Source organism: Pseudopipra pipra, chromosome 2 (assembly GCF_036250125.1).
Source record: "Pseudopipra pipra isolate bDixPip1 chromosome 2, bDixPip1.hap1, whole genome shotgun sequence".
Taxonomy (NCBI): domain Eukaryota; kingdom Metazoa; phylum Chordata; class Aves; order Passeriformes; family Pipridae; genus Pseudopipra; species Pseudopipra pipra.
Window position 1 is genome coordinate 5,209,315 of NC_087550.1, and position 16,130 is coordinate 5,225,444.

At 40.4% G+C, this 16,130-nt stretch overlaps 1 protein-coding gene across 1 annotated transcript in view; it reads right to left on the reverse strand.

The window, feature by feature from the left end:
* The window catches only part of CRYBG3 (crystallin beta-gamma domain containing 3), an 86,102-nt gene that overhangs the window by 41,631 nt on the left and 28,341 nt on the right, over nt 1-16,130 (reverse strand). The window contains exons 3-4 of the mRNA XM_064643643.1: nt 15,617-16,053; nt 196-4,633 (exon numbers count right to left, since the gene is read on the reverse strand). Of these exons, the coding sequence (XP_064499713.1) occupies nt 196-4,633; nt 15,617-16,053 (4,875 nt within the window). The remainder of the gene's footprint in view (nt 1-195; nt 4,634-15,616; nt 16,054-16,130) is intronic.

Genomic DNA, 16,130 nt, shown 5'->3' on the forward strand with positions numbered 1-16,130 from the left:
AAAGTATATTATCAGAAGACTTTTTTTTTTTTAAAACTATGAAACAGCCTAATTACTTTTGACTAAAGAATTACTTTTTGATTACCTTTATGATAAAAGAATTAATCTTAATTAAAAGGGAGCAAGGAGAATAGGGCAATTTTGAATCTGGGCTAATAATTTTGATTATAAATTTTATGTGATGTGACATCTTACCGCTGACAATTCTCCCAGTTTTGGCACGGTGTTGTCTTGAGACCAGTGAACCTTTGGCTGCAACATATCCTGGAGAATGCTTCCAAACCTGGTCCCCTTCTCAGAAGAAGAATTGCTGGCAGATTTCAAGTACTGGTAGTACACACTTGTAGGAGGATGTGTTAAAGCATCATCAGCTTTCTCTGGAACTGATTTACAAGGTGTTTGACTGGGAGAAGCCACATCTGGAAACTGTTCTGGTTGCTCCTGTGAGTCAAGATGTTCTTTTGAAAGAAGAAACAATTGTTCAGGAGGCAAAGATCCACTCTGGTCGTTCGATTGAAGGGTTGTTTTTAAATTCTCTCTCCACTGGCTGGAAAGACAGTCCTCTTCTCCCTCAGCATCAAGTATATTTTCCTCATATGATGATTCTTCCTCCTCCACTCCATCCTCCTCCTCCTCCTCTTCCTCACTGAACCGAGTAGTGAACTGCAAGCGCTCAGAGACTGACTGGAGAAGGGAAAGCACGGAAGCATGATCAGTGTTATCTTTGGATATTCCACCAGGACGGCTTTCCGGGGACACGTCTGTGGAAGGCAAGTCCTCCTGGGAGCTGTCATCTTCATAGATGGGAGACAAGGAGAAAGGATACACCCTGTAGCGCTTGGCCTCCACGCTCAGGAACGACTCCGAGCCACAGCCATCTGTGGCTGCATTCAGCTTGTTGTCCTGCCCACAGGGACAGGCTGACTCGTGCTCATGCTTCGCCCTTTGGCACGTTAGATGATCCACATTGTCTGAGGGCAAACCAGAAGAAGGGAGAGATCTGGTCTGCACATCATCAGTTGAGACGGATTTGTTCTCAGTCTGAAGAGCACCTTCATAAATGATAGTAAAAGAACTGTTTTCCCACTGTTCAATTAGTGGAGAAGAGGCCAAAAGTTCTGTTGATTCCTTCATTTCATCACTGCAGTCCAGACTGTTTTTTTCATGCTGGTCATTTCTCTCCATGTCCTGATCACTCGTTTTTGCCTGCTTCAGATTCTCATTATTTTGGGCAAAGGCTGTGTTGAAGCACTGCTTCCCTTCACTGTTCTCTCCAGGAACAGACAATTCAGGTACAATGAACTGTGTGTCTGTATCTGATTCTGGTCTTGCTAAACTGCCAGTGGGAAGAAATCCATTTGCTTGACGAGTAATTGCATTATTTGGTATCTTTTCATCTCTTTGGGGCCAATCTGTGCCATTTGCCACACTATTTGGAAGGAAAGGAGGACCTGAGCAATCTGCCTTTTTACAGTTTACAGTTATACCCTGAGTTTCCTTCACCTCTGTTGGTTCCTGTGTTTTGGCAGGAAACTTTGTATCCACATTTAAAGTCTTTGGCATTTCAGCCTCAGGTTTAGATTCAACCTTTTCAGAAGGCCTTTTACTCTCCAAGCCTTGCCACTGACTGGATGCCAGTTTTTGTATGGCTGAGTTAATGACTTCCTCAACTGTTTCTTTTGCTTTTAATGCTAGTGCACTATGTAGGTCAATTTTATAAGGGATGCAAGAGAGTATCTTTTCATCTTGATTAATTGTATCCACTCTTTCATTTCCTGTAAATGAAGATGAGGCTCCTCCACTGCTCTCATTAAAATCTTTTAATGACTGCACAGCTGACTGGATTTCTTCTGCTTCCAGCTGTACAGTTTCAGCATTCTGATAACTTAGAATATCCCTGTTTACTAAACTGTCCTTGCTACCACAATGCTGGTAGACACCAAAGGCTTGTTTTGCTATTATTTCCTCCGTAGCCAAATGTAAAACCAAATCCACAATTTCTTCAGCTTTCCTAAACAAAACAGCAGCATCTTGGAATGCAGCCTGTTCTCGCCCCTTCACACTGGGATCTTCCCACTGTCCCTCAGAACAAAGCCCATCTGACTCCGCAGGTGCAGCATCTGTTTGACCACCTGTCACAGGAGGGGTTTCTGAGAAAGCAGAAGCACAGTCACCAAGGATCACCTGTCCCACAGCATTCCTGCACACAGTCCCAGCACGGGCTGACTCGGATGCTGTTTCCAAAGATTTCAAAGGACAGATGGGTGATGGCATTGCCTCTGCCAACACACTACTGTCAGCCTGTTGTGTGAAGGCCTCCTCTTCCCCATCATGAGCTCTGTGACTGGAAGAGTTACTGTTCCCCTGAGCAACACCCGACATCTTCAAGGCAGAAACAGAAAGGTTGGAGGCCTCTCCGGATCCCAGAGAAGCTGAAGTGGGCCTGGGGATGCAAACACCCCCTACATTTACTCCATCAGCAGAGCTATCAAGCATAGGTAGAATAATCTCACATTCTAGAGAACCAACTGGGCACAAAGCTCGTGAGTCTCCTGAGCAAGGTGTTCCCTCGTTCATTCTGTCCTCAGGGATTATTCTCCTAGACTCTGCAGCTGGAAAAATAAAGCTGTCCTGTTCAGAAGCAGCAATCTGGCCATTTTCAGAGTTAGTGGCAGAAGGCAGCATTTTTCCTTGGTTGTCAGATGAAGAATCAAGTACTGTGGGTGATATCCTAGGCTCCTTGCTGTTTTCCTTCTTGGAAGAAAAATTAATACACCTATTTTCATGAACAGGTGGAGATTCAAAAGTGATGCCTACATCATCTTTTTCACAGGTGAAAGCAGAGTGGTTGGTCACAGGTTTTCCTTCATGTCTCAAGGCAGAATGAGAAACTGCCAGATTTTTTTCTTGTGACTTAGAAATATGGGATGTAAGTTCTGAGGTGCAATCTTCACACCCAGAAGTAATAAGATCAGCCCCAGTCATACCAGTCTTATTGATTTTAGAAGTAGCAGGAGTATGATTGATTAAAGGGTGAGGTGCAGTGTCATCCTCTGCGAGTGTCATTGTCTTGGCAGGAGTGTCTCGAACACTTTCAAGAGCAACAGGACCACGGTTGTGAAGAGGAATAGAGTTTTTTGAGAGACTCATATCTACAGTCTCAAAGGATTTGCTCTTCTCATATTCAAGATCAGGACAAGAAAGTGTCTCTCCGGCATCTTTCAAGATGATTTCTTTTTTCCCCATAGTTTTATCTTTGCACTTGCAGCTCAGATGAAGGGGAGCTGAGCAACAGCCTCCAGTTTGAACAGAAGACTTGGAAGTTACAGAGCGAGGTGCTGTCATCTCATCCAAATCAGTTTTCACATTGTGACATGCACATAGGCATGGTGATACATTGGCAACCTTTTCCACTTCAATCTCAGACAAAACCTTCATTGTTTCCACACCCTCAGTTTCTAGACAAGGTAAACCAGTGTGCTGTGTGGTAGTATCCTTGGAATTCTCCACATGGATTAACTTGTGACCATTTTGTACATATACTGGTTTCCCTAAGTCACTCAGTTCTTTACAAGTCTCCCTGCCCATGACTCTGCCTTCATCGTGTCCAATAGATGACACTGAAGTCCTTAGATCACCTGTGGCCATGCACTTTTCTCCATTGGATTCCATGCTAAATGAAGGGGGTATTTGTTCATTAAAAGGTAAAAGAACAGTAGCAGGAAAGTCCTGTGGATTTTGCTCTCTTTCTACAGTTGCCACAATTTTCTGTGTATCACTTTTTCTTGGATCACTGTCTTTGTTTGCACTACCAGTTTGCTGATCTGCTTCCTGCTGAAATGTAGTGGTACTGAAATGAAGCATCTGGACACCCAGTGATCGCTCTGAGTGATGCTCCATTTGATGATTACAGCAAAATCCTCCCTTACTCACCTGTAGTTCTTCATTAAATGTCTTACTTATTGACTTAGGTGAATGTAAACAATCATCCTGTATTTCTTTCGGGGACTCTTTATTATTAGCTGCTTTACTACAATTGTTTTCTTTATCAAAGTTAAAAGTGTCATTTTTGTTTGTCTGAAACAGAGCTTCTGCTTCTCCTGGCAGTCCATCTTCTTTTCCAGTCAAATCACTTACAGAACTCACTTTGAGGGAAGGAGTAACCTGGGAAGTGGAATTGGTCGGGATCTCACCGTTTCTACTGCTAAATGACAATAATGAATCTAGTGAATACGTCCTTTTAACTTTTGCTGCAGCTAAAGCACGTTCATGTCTTAAGTCTGGCTCACGACAGGATTCAGTGGATGAAGTTGTGACCTTTGCAGTTATTTCACGTTTACTTCTACCCAACCAATGCCGAGCTTTACCAGACTGTTTGCTTCCCCCTCTAACCGCAGAAGGATTTAATACGGCATCACCTTGGTGATCTTCACCCTCATCTCCTCCTGATTTCAGGGAGGGAGTTCTTTGGATTTCTCCATTTTCTTTGACCACTGAAACATTTCTATTCTCAGGATTTTCTCCTCCTTTCCCAGTAGTTTCTGATTGACTCCTCAGCAGCTGCCTGATCCTTGCAGAACCTCGATACGTTGCATAAGTGATCGCAGGTGCTTCTGCCTTCCGTCGCGTCTGCCTGTAACAAGGATCACCACTGTCAGCACAGGAGAGACAATCTAAACAGCTCCATGATAATAAAGGTTAACACAAGCTGTAGATTATATCTCCAAACTTAAACTTATCTTAAACTGTAGATTACATATAAACAGTACTGTTTACCCGCACAGGTTGGCACGAATTGTAGATTGCACGCAACACTGTTTTTACTCCTTCTTCTGCTCTTGCTAAATATGGGTTTGTAGGACAAATTATACATAAACATCTTTTACTGAAAAGCCAACTTATACTAAAAGCAAAGAGTAGATGTTGCTATAACCAACTTCCCTCATTTATTTTCTACCAGACAGAGTTACCACTTACAAATGTCACAGGTCAACATTTACAGTGGCAGAAATAAGCACACTTTTGTGAAGATGTTATATCCTACTAAAGCAGGCCTGTACATTGAAACCGAAGAAAATGCACTACACTAATGTTCACTAAAATATGTAACTGAAATTTAAATATTTACACAAGTTCTCAACATAGTGTTAAGAAACAGAATGAGGAGAAACAAAAAATGTAGGGAAAAAATAAAGTGCACAACAGCGGGTGCTTTTTTGAACCACAGGTAATAAGGAAATAGAGTGAATGGAGATCAGGTAACAATGAAGACTGAATGTTGGAAGGAATACCAAAATGAGAAGCCTAGAAACATAACCAGGAATTGGTAGATCTAGATGTCCATTAGTCTTAAATTTAGCAGTAAAAAACACTGAATGCAAAAACTAAGAAATAAAAGAACTGCCATGGAAGAACCGTGACCCTGATCCTTCACTGCTCTTTGTGATAATACCAAGAATAAATTCAGAGCCTGTCACCTCCAATTTTCTGAAGAAGCAGTTTTTCCTCTTTCTTAAAACTAGCAGACATCACAATTACCTTTCCTTCTAATGCTTCTCTCTTTCCCCCCTATTTTTTGGTCTGCTAAAGAATTCTTGTAAAAATCAGTCACTGCCAGCTTTTCCATTCTCTACCTCAGGACAAAGTAGATGCTCAGACTGTGCCTAAACTCCAGTCAGCCTCCCCCTAAACTAAGAAGAAACCTTTTCAAAGTCTGGCCTGTATCTGCTAACCTGGTGGCTGGAAGTAATCATTCACCTGCCTGGGAAATGGTCATTCTCATTTCAGAAGAGTCTCTTGGAGAAAAAAACAACAACAACAACAAAAAAGGTGTTGGCTAAGATTTTGATTTCTAATATAAAAACAATGCAATATGTAAAAAATATTTTAATAGCATTTTTAAAAAGCTCTCTGCACCTTCCCATTAGTTCACATTTGCTGAGAAGCTGTTACAGCTCTTGAGCTGAGAACGAATAATTGAGGTGACAAATAAAAAATAAATTTACTAAGGAAAGTGAAACATTTGAGTATCACTGAGTAACTGCAACTTCAAATCTTGTCTGTATGGATTCTCTCAAAAGATACAGAAGAATACAAAAATGGAGCAGATTTACAAATCTAAAAATAGAATCTCTTTTCTGTCAAGATTTTGGAGGCCGAAATTCTTACTTCAATATTAATTTTATTTTGAAGAGGGAAATTAATACTATTTAAAATCACAAGTAAACTTCCTCCTTGTGCAGTATTTGGACATGCAAAGAGTACAAGTGAACTAAAAGTGAAATTATTCATATTCATAAACATTAAAAGAGAGATATAAACAGTCATTTACATGCATGTTTTATGCTGTGAGGTACTTTTAGGCTAATTATTAGGCTAAAATACATGAATATGGGAATTCAGACTTTGAAAGAACTTGAAAATTAAGTTTATATTGGGCTTAAATTCATTGTAATCTCTGATGAAGGCTACAGCAGAATCTCAATAAAGGGTTTGTCAGCCAGGTATATTAAGTTATAGAGGAAACAGGAAAGTCGTGTATAAACAGCACAACTCCCAAGCACTTGCCAAGTTAGATGCCTACTTTTAGTCTTCTATACCACCAGTTTGGTTTCCAGAGATACCAACAGTGGTAGCTACTAAACATCACAGACACCATTTGTTAAAATGGCTCTTTTCAGGATTCACATCCCTTCAAAGAAACATATACATTTCTGAGTGGAAAAAGAACAAAACACAATTGAATAAAGGATAGTAGAGGAAAAAAAATATCATTATTTTCCACTTTCTCACAGAAAACTTCCCTCTACATTAGAAAATATTTTCTAAAGCTCCAGAGGTCCTAAAAATGCCAGGGTAAGGATCTGTGGAGCTTGATAGTGCACTACACTCACTCAGCATCAGTCATAGTCATACTAAAAATAAGTCTTAAGAATGTAAGACCTGATCATGCTCTTATTCAGAATTAACCTTACTAAGTAACCTTTCCTGCTTTAAATAATCACTATTAAGCTTTTACAAAATCCATCAGCTCTTCTATTCTTTGGCCAACTTCAAAAATAAAAGTTGGTCTACAAGCATCCCAAATCCAGATACAATTTCTTTACGAGAACAAACACAGGTTTGGCACCAATTCTCAAAAAAAAATGTTTCATGGATTCTTGAATAGGTAAGCTGCTATGACATGTTTGAAGTGAGCACATCAATGGTACTGAGGGATACCAAACACTCATCTCCATCAAAACCAAGACATGACTTTGAATAAATGGCTTGATGACAATTAACTGTCTTTCATGTCATGGTTGATATTTTGTCCGATATGCAGTGGGAAGAATTCAGAAGTTAGGTATAAACATGTGGGGAGAAGCAGTGCTCCAAGAGAAACTGGGAACATGTCCTTTCATTTGTCTCTCACACCCCACTTTCCCTTCAGATTTTTCTCGTGAACTCATCAATTCTTAACTCCAAAGCATCCAGATATGGGATGAACAGGTAAATTTTACAGAAGACTGCCAAGGAGAACATGATTAGGTTCTATATCTACATTGATCTGAGCCATGGATCCCACCAAATCATTATGTCATCTATTACACATGGTCAGGCAAAAAAATACACTCAGAAGTTTCTTTCTGCTTACATGGAGATCTTTCTCGTTGCTCCCAATTCTTTTTGCTCTCTTGTTTGTCTTCTGAGGGAATTTTTTGCTCTGATTGATCAATTTGAAGTCTGAGCAAGACTCCAAGCCCTGTAGAGCTTAAACCCAGTCCTGACTAGCACTGGCAACAGCACTGCTTCAGCTGTGGAGCCTCAGCCTGCAGACTCTGCCAGTGTTTCCCAAAACACAGCCCTCCTGCAGACCTGCCTCTACCAAGAGTTTCTGCAGTGAATGCTATTTTAAAAAGGAACCAACCTTTCCTCCACAGACATGACAACTTCAGGATCTCTCACCTTTGGTAAAGAATTTGCTGCTCAGCCTATTATAAAAATTTTGCCAACAGACCTTTTAGTTCTAATGCATTTACTTTTAGAGTGCAGAGAAGTGCATTCAATCTGAACACCCCCACACAACAATAAGATATTTAAAAAATGAAAACCCATGTGCCTGTGTGGCAGCAGCAATTCAGCTGTAAGTCTGTATGAGACACATTTAGAAACAGGCTGTGTCACAAAAGATCTTCTAAAAGTGTCACTGGAGACTTGTTTTATTTCTGATTACCAAAAGAATATGTCAGTTCAGAACTTACCTTAAAAACTCTTCGCAAATGTTTTTTTTCCAACTCATGAGGATGCAGATGAAAGCCTGAATATACAAAAAACCCAGTGTGCATTCTGTCATGTATTTAAAATACTGGGAGATTCCTTCTTTCCCATCTTCACAGGAAGCTATTCAATTCCCTATAAAGCCTTGATTCAGTTTCACAAAAGACTTTGACAGCAACAAGAGAGGATGTCAGCATGAGTTATGTTACATTTGTCAAAAGTAGGTGCTCGTAGACATTTCTTCTATTGCGAAAAAGATATAAAAAGTTAAAGGGGGACTAATTCAAGGAGGGGAGGGGAACATCTTCTGACATCTCATGTGACAGACGTCTTGTGTAACTTGCCCAAAAGTGGCATTAGTTATAAAACAGTCTTGTTGATTCTGAAGCCTTGAAGCAGGACCAAACACACCCCCTTCAATGCCTTATCTCAGAGTGCATCCACTGTTTGAATCTTTTCCAAGTGTATGCCATGAAGATGGCAACCCCTCCAATCCTCACACTGGTACCATACAGTAATGGTAGAGAACCCTACACCATTTTTGGAAAGGTGGAGGAAGACCATAAAGCCTGATACAGCATCTCAGTCCCAGGCAGCACAGCTTCATTTGCACAACATGTCATCCAGCAACCCTTAAACTACCACCACTGCACAGCTCTGGGCTCAGGAGCTCAGGCTCAGCAGTGTCACAGTGGCTCTCCCAGTGCATGAAATGGCCGTTTTTAACTCATACCTCACTCTTCCAGGTTTCTTCTCCCCAGTCCAGCACTCTCCTGCTTTTACAAGCAGAGATGTGCATGATTCCCCCAGTCTCTTCTCACTGACCCCACAGAAGTAGCTACTGGAGAGATCTGTAGGCTACAGGCTGAAAACCACTGATCTGCATCAGCGTGTCTCTTGTGGTTCCTGTCTGCCCTCTCTGACTATTTTTAAATTATGCCGTTGTTTATTTTAATTTTTCTCCACTTAGCTTTTATTCCACTGAATTCCACTAACAACTTTTTTAAAAATTATGTTAAGGTACTTTGTCTGGAAACACCTGTCTTAAAGTCACTTTGAAAAATCTTCTAGTGGAATCCAACTTAGCCAGCCAGCTGGTTTCTACTCTCATGTAAGACATTCATTAATAGGAAAAATTAAAGACATACTAAAAACCAAGACACTGTGGGCTAACTGAACAGTTGCTATATGCAACTTAGATGAAAGAAAACACTTTTTTTTTTTGCCAGAAGGGATATCTTCATGCTTTAAATCTGCAGTCTGAAATACTCAGCATCCTGGGACTTCACAATGTGTATTTGAAAAGGTCAAAAGTTTGGTTGAACGAAGTGATTTGCACATAGTTGATTCTGCAGGAAATTTCAAAGCTAATGTTCCAGAAGGACAATTAAGAGCCAATGACAATTTTAATAAAAGCAAACACAGTCTCTGTGACCTTGGAAGGAATGATTTCCTTCCCCTTGCCCTTTAGGGTAGTACTTCTCGATTATCAACAGTAAAGAGGAAGGTGTGAGAAATAGGGTCCTACTGATGAGTAAAGGCCCAGAAGTCCTGAACAGTTACACTGCAGGTAGCTCTGTAACTTTAAAATCCCACTGTAAAATGCAGTTTCTAAGAAACAGTCTCTCAATTGAATCCATTGCATAGTTGAACAATCCTACAAAAGAAAAAGTTCAGTGGAAAAAAAACAATCCAGTGAATTAATTTTAAGCCTAATTAATTTAGTTCGACTTTGCATCACGCATCTGTTAAGAATTACTCTTAAAATACGGAGTTTCATTCTTCAGAAATGCAAAAAACTTTGCTTTGGCGCCAACTAGAACCTTTCCTTTGGGCCACATCCCAGCCCTGGGCAGGTAACCCTCTCTGGCAGGAAGAGAAATGCTTCTGGGCCTGCATTTCTCCCACAGCACAGCCCTGGAATTCACCACCCCACTGCTGGAATGGGGCACTAAGTCTCAGCACAGCACCTGCCTTGACAAGGTCTCTGTTGATTCACACAGGCTTGGGCTCTCATCAAAATCTGAAAGTCTGTGAGTACTGTTAAAGAGTAGTTTGTTCAAATCAAGGTGTGCACAGAGATGTGTCTGAAAGAAAAGATTTTTGAATAATGAAACCCTCTGATTTAGAGACCTAACACTAAATCCTTCCATGAGCGTTGGGGTAAACTCCTGAAATCACTGATGGAGGCTTTCCTCCATGGAATTAGGGGCAGGATAACCCTGACCCTTTCCTCAGGAGAGCCTTCTAAATCAATTTTGGGCTGTATTTGGCTGTCCTAGAAGGGTGGAGCTACCCACAGAGTTTATACCCCTCTCAAGCAGAAGCAGGTCACTCTCTGCAGTGACTCCCACTTCATCTGAGCACCAGCAACTCAACAACACTGTATTTCCATGGCCAATTTCTGAAGGCAGAAGCCAGAAAAACACCAAAAGATGAATTACTGCCTCCCTCTCCTCCATCCCTATTTTCCCACCCCAAGGTGGGTGTACCTCTGTCTCCCACTCCTCCTTGTGCTGCTTCCAGTGTCTGTGTACACACTGAATCAGGGAATTAAGACCAAAATTAACTGATCTAGTTAATTACTACAAACAGTAGTGCTTGTAGGCACCAGGACTCACAGCTGTCCTGAGGTTCCCCAGAGGCACCACCAAGGCAACCTCTCACCACAAGGGGAAGCACCTGTCTCTCCTGTCTCTAGATAACCACATATATTTGTCTTCACAATGGGGACCTTTTTGCAGGTATTACTATAATGGAAGCAATCAACAGAGTGTTCTTTTTTTCCTCTTACTGTTGTCACCCAACAGACTCTTCAAAAGATGGACGGACATTTATGGTTTTACAAGTTCAGGTCTCATATGTAAAATAGGTTCTGAGTAGGCAATTACAGAGAAGGACACAGCTCTGACCACAAGATGGATTTGACTTCAACAAATGCAGGAGCAGCAGCTTCCCCACTGTTCCTCAGGAATGACCTTGCTTGGAATTAAGTGATTTAATTTCCACTCATTTGCTCTTGATTTTCTGCCAAAGGCATCTATAGGGAAAGATGAACACTGCTGCTACTGAGGGAGTCAAAACCACAATACACAATCCATCAGACAAATTAAGGGCTGTGTTTCTTTATCACCACGAGCCTGCATCTGACCAGTAACACAAAGGAGAATGACAAGCTCTGGAACGGACCTGTTGACCAGAACTATGTAAACACCAATGATTTTATCAGATGTGTTCCTAACAGAGGAAAATAAAAGGGCAGGATATTTTGACAGTACCAAGGTGAGAAATACTAATTGCTAATACCAATATACATTAATTAGATATGTAGCAACAGATTTACTAGACTTCAAAATAAATAAAACCCCCCCATCCTCTCACAAAGGTCAGTAATGTATAGCATAGGAAAACTGTCAACAGATTGAAATTTGTTTCTCCTCAAGGCTACCTCCCTTCTGAATTAAACTGCTTGCAATGATCTCACTAAACTATTACTAGTACCTGGCTCCTGGTAAAAACAGGATTGTTGAGCACTTGCTTTAGAAATCACTCCCTCCCCTCTTCTACCTACACTTAGAAAATCCTTGCAGTTGTGGGGTTCACAGGGAGGTACTGCAGAAAGTCCATTCTCGGGAGTCTTAGAGAAACAGTCTCAATTTTGAAGCCAAATTGTTGCTCGTTAGTGATGTGTAAGTGGAAGAATTTTACATTATAGGAAAGAAAGATAACAGGGGCATATTTGTGTTTCATATTTGTCACCTACTTTATGAAATCTTGGTGTCTCTCGTAAATTTTCAGCAATAAGAAATAAAGTGAAGTGCATCCCCAGTGTTCCACAGTTTTATATTCAGGGCTATTTCATCAGTCAAAAGTATGGTTTTAACATCATTAAGGAGTGCAAAGGCTAAGACTAAACATGAACTTTTCTCTTTTACCCTTACCAGTCTGCCACAGGGGACTATTCTGCACAGAAGTTGCCATCTTACCTAAGTAAGAGATTTTTCTCCACTTAGTAGCAAATACCTTCCTTTGCATTTTTCTTTCCACTGAAAGCCAAATAAGCATTACTTTAAAACTGTATTTTATCTTTTACCAGCCTTACCCCTCCGTCATTACCTTTTACAGAGCACTGCAAGGCTACTGCTTGCTTCACTTCGCTTCTTCAAGGCAAGGAAATCTTCAAGAAATATAAGACTAAGGGATGCAGTAAGTGGAGACTTAGCCAACCCAACTCTCCTCACCCACCTTCAGTGCTGCAACTATGATGTTACTGTCCACAGCAATTGTTGTCTAGAGACTTCGCCAAATTTATCATGGTTTTCTCCTCTGTGCTGCTCCTTTACCACTTGCCACTGTGGAGACTAAAGGAGCAGAAGCCTTGAGGGTACAAATTACCTCTGAGCCAACCAGCCAGAGTGACGGAGGAATAACGTGACCTACACATTTTGTCCCTCACAAACATGTACTCCACAGACTGAGCTCATGAATTCCCCTTTCCTTGGCTCAAGGCCTGGAAACTTGAATCTTTACCAAGTGCCAGGCCTCCCACTGAGACTAAAATTAACCTCAGTTGACAGGTCAGAGCAGTCTGATTTCCCTGTATTTTGTAAAATACCATTTTAAGGATAAGAGGTTAATAAGATTGTCTGAATAGAGGCATCTGAGACTATTTGGTGGGTATTTTAGATCTGAAAGGTTGTTTGGTTTGGGATTTTTTTTTTAACAACCCAATGGGGATTATGCAACCTAACAACATCCCTCTTTCACTTACTGCAACCTCCTTGCTAACCACAGATAATCTCTAATGTAATATTTCACAGCAGCTTAGAATTAACAAATTCATTTACATGTTCCTCATGGCCAAGGAAACTGTTGTAAGATTAATAATGTAGTGGTCTTAAGGATTTGTAAAGCCCTCTGCTTCATTCTGCTTCTACAGTAAATGCTAAAATTGCAGTTTAACATAACAATCAATGGAATCAATAGTGCCTCTGACTTTATATGGCTCACTAGCATGTCTCATATGTCTTTTAGGACTCAATTTTCAAGCAATTAGGTTCACACCATCCTTTCCCTTCATGGTATCCACACTTTCCTGTTCCTTTGTGCTACATTTTCCCCCTTCTCATCATTAGTCATGTGCTTTCAGTACCCACTTCCAACTACTTGGTACTTCCTACAAGACTCTCTGGCAAACCAGCAGCAGTCAGGAGCACTTTTACAGTTTAACTTTGTTAAATGAATACCAGTCAGTTAATATTTAGTAAAGAAGCCAGCTAGTACTGAAAAGAAAAACTGCTCTACATGCCTTTAACTTTTATAAACTAAAAGAGAGCAAGCCCATAAAAGAAATAAAAGAGGTATCCTTGATTAAAGCATTTTAAAAAGGTAATGAGTGCAAACCTATACTTTTGCATTGTCATTTCAATTTCTGTTCACCATTTGCTTCAGAAAAACAGTTCACATTGTGTGGTCAGGCAGAGAAAAACATAACAAAAGTTACACAGAGATTGTCAAACTTGTTAGTACCCTGAGTCAAAAAGGGCAGAATGTACACTGTACTTTTGAAAAAAGACTGGTTTCATGTTTGCTGTAACTTGCAACAGCTTCCATGAAAAAAATATAATTTTTTTCCGACTTTAAAAAAGTCATTTTCCACAGAAAAACTTCATTCTATACATAGGCCAGCTTACTCTTGCCTCCAAACTAGCAACATACATTTTTCTATGCTTGCTTGGCCATGAGACAGATAAACTATAGTGAGAAGAATCTAGATGGATTAGGCAGATATACCTAACAATACAGGACAATGTCAGAACATGGTCAGTTGAAAATGCCCAACTACAACTTCGACTTCAAGAAAACAAAAATGACCCAAAAACGCTTGCGCAGAGCAGAGAGCTCACCTCAGTGAGTTCACACCCACACCTTCCAAACTCTGTAAGCTTTTATTGATGTCAAATTTATTAATCTACATTACCCTGAAGAGTTCATGAGATGAACAAAGATGCTGTAAACTGGGCAAACAGCAGCAAGAGACTGATGCAGCAACACGGCCTGTCCAACAGGTTTTTGAGAACTAGACCAAATAACACAATGCTGCTGGGCCTCTGCAGATAACAGCTGAGGGGAGGAGAAATTTGCTTCTGTATTGATCAAAGCAGTGGTGGTGGCTGAGCTGCAACGTGTGGTTTGGAAAAAGCACAGTCGGATGTGTGACTACGATAAGAGTCTGTAATAAAACCCAGCCGACCACGTCACAGACCAAACCAGAGCGCTCGTGAGAACACAACCACTGCTGTTAGGAATTACAAACAGCACTGTACGGTGCTGGGGGAAATGCAGTTTTAATTTCACCTAAATAGGTGCTGTATCCCCTATTCGTATCCTGATCAGCCATTACATTTATATTATGAAGGTGAATGACAAATGCCTCGAATTATTCTGCTGAGTAGGTAAGGACAGAGTGCTGGAGATGTCCCCAGTATGGAAGTGGAATTCAATAAGCAGCTATTTCAGGTATCTCTGACCTCCTATATGGAGATGAAACAAACACTTCACATACCACCAATAAATATACTGAGCACAACTCAAATTAGTTTAAAAACTTCAAAGAAAAAAAGGTGTTTCCTCTCAGTACATCCTCCCATCCTGCAATACAAGCAGGGGCACTGTGACAGACTTATTGGTTACCCCTAATTGTTATTTTGGGCTTAAATTTTAAATAAATGTTCTGGGTCATATTGAAAATCTGAGTAAACGTAACTTACAGATCCACTGCCCACGAACAACCTACCAAAAACTGGACAGGCACCATGGGTGTACGTTCATAACTAACTCCAAACCTATGCTGTGCTGCCCCACATGTAAGTCTAATTTTCAACATAACAGCTACAAAGTGTCTTTGGAAAACAAACACCTATTTTTATGACAGAAGAGATTTCGTAATTTACAGCGCAGACCACAGCCAATGTTTGCACATTGCTGCTCTCAAACACAACGGTGCCCTTGGCACCAATTGTTGGGTTTTTTTAAAGCTTATTTTGAAATATTACAGGACTGTTAAGAATGCTCCATATTTGGGCTAATTGAGTGAATTACATAACCCTCTTTACATCACAGGAAAATCCCAAAGAACAAGGGGGAAAAAACCACAAAAGCAAAAATCACCAAGTATATTTAGGATAGTTGCTACTAGAGTTTTGCATGAAGTCAAGTCACAGACACTCCAACCATCCTTAGAAATGACAGACATTTGTCATACAGTCAGTGGAACTTCGACAATGTAGTTCTGTGTGCACACACACAAACAAAATAATAATATAATTATATTATAATAATAAATTATAAAACTTACTTCTGTGTATCTGCAGCTTGTTTCCAGTCTCCTTGCAGATCCTGTGAGATATCTTTCCCAATATTGTTTAAGGTGGCAGTCCCTTTATTTACAGAATCTTCTTTTATCCTGGCTGTAGAACAGAGAGGCTCCTCAATTTTTGGATGCTTTGGCTGCACGTCCTTTGGAAAAGTATTTGTGTTCCGTAAATCCTTTTCACATCTGTTGGGTTCATCTTGGAAGGTAGAGGATTTAGATTCCACCAAAGAAGATTTTGTTGCAATATTAAATAAGCTTCCAAGGAAATGAAAAAAACCTTCTCGGGGTTGCTTGTCTTTATCTGCTGTTTTGGTTCCAGGAGTCAAACTAGGAAGGCTATTAGCTTTTTTCAGTTCCTCCTGGATCTCAGACTTGCGAAGTTCTTCTGTGGAATGGTTCTTCTCTTCATTTTGACAAGCCTATGATGAATACAAAGAGCACATAAAGAAGATGTTTCCTTTCATTCTTAAATTCCTTAATTTTAATTTGCACCTAG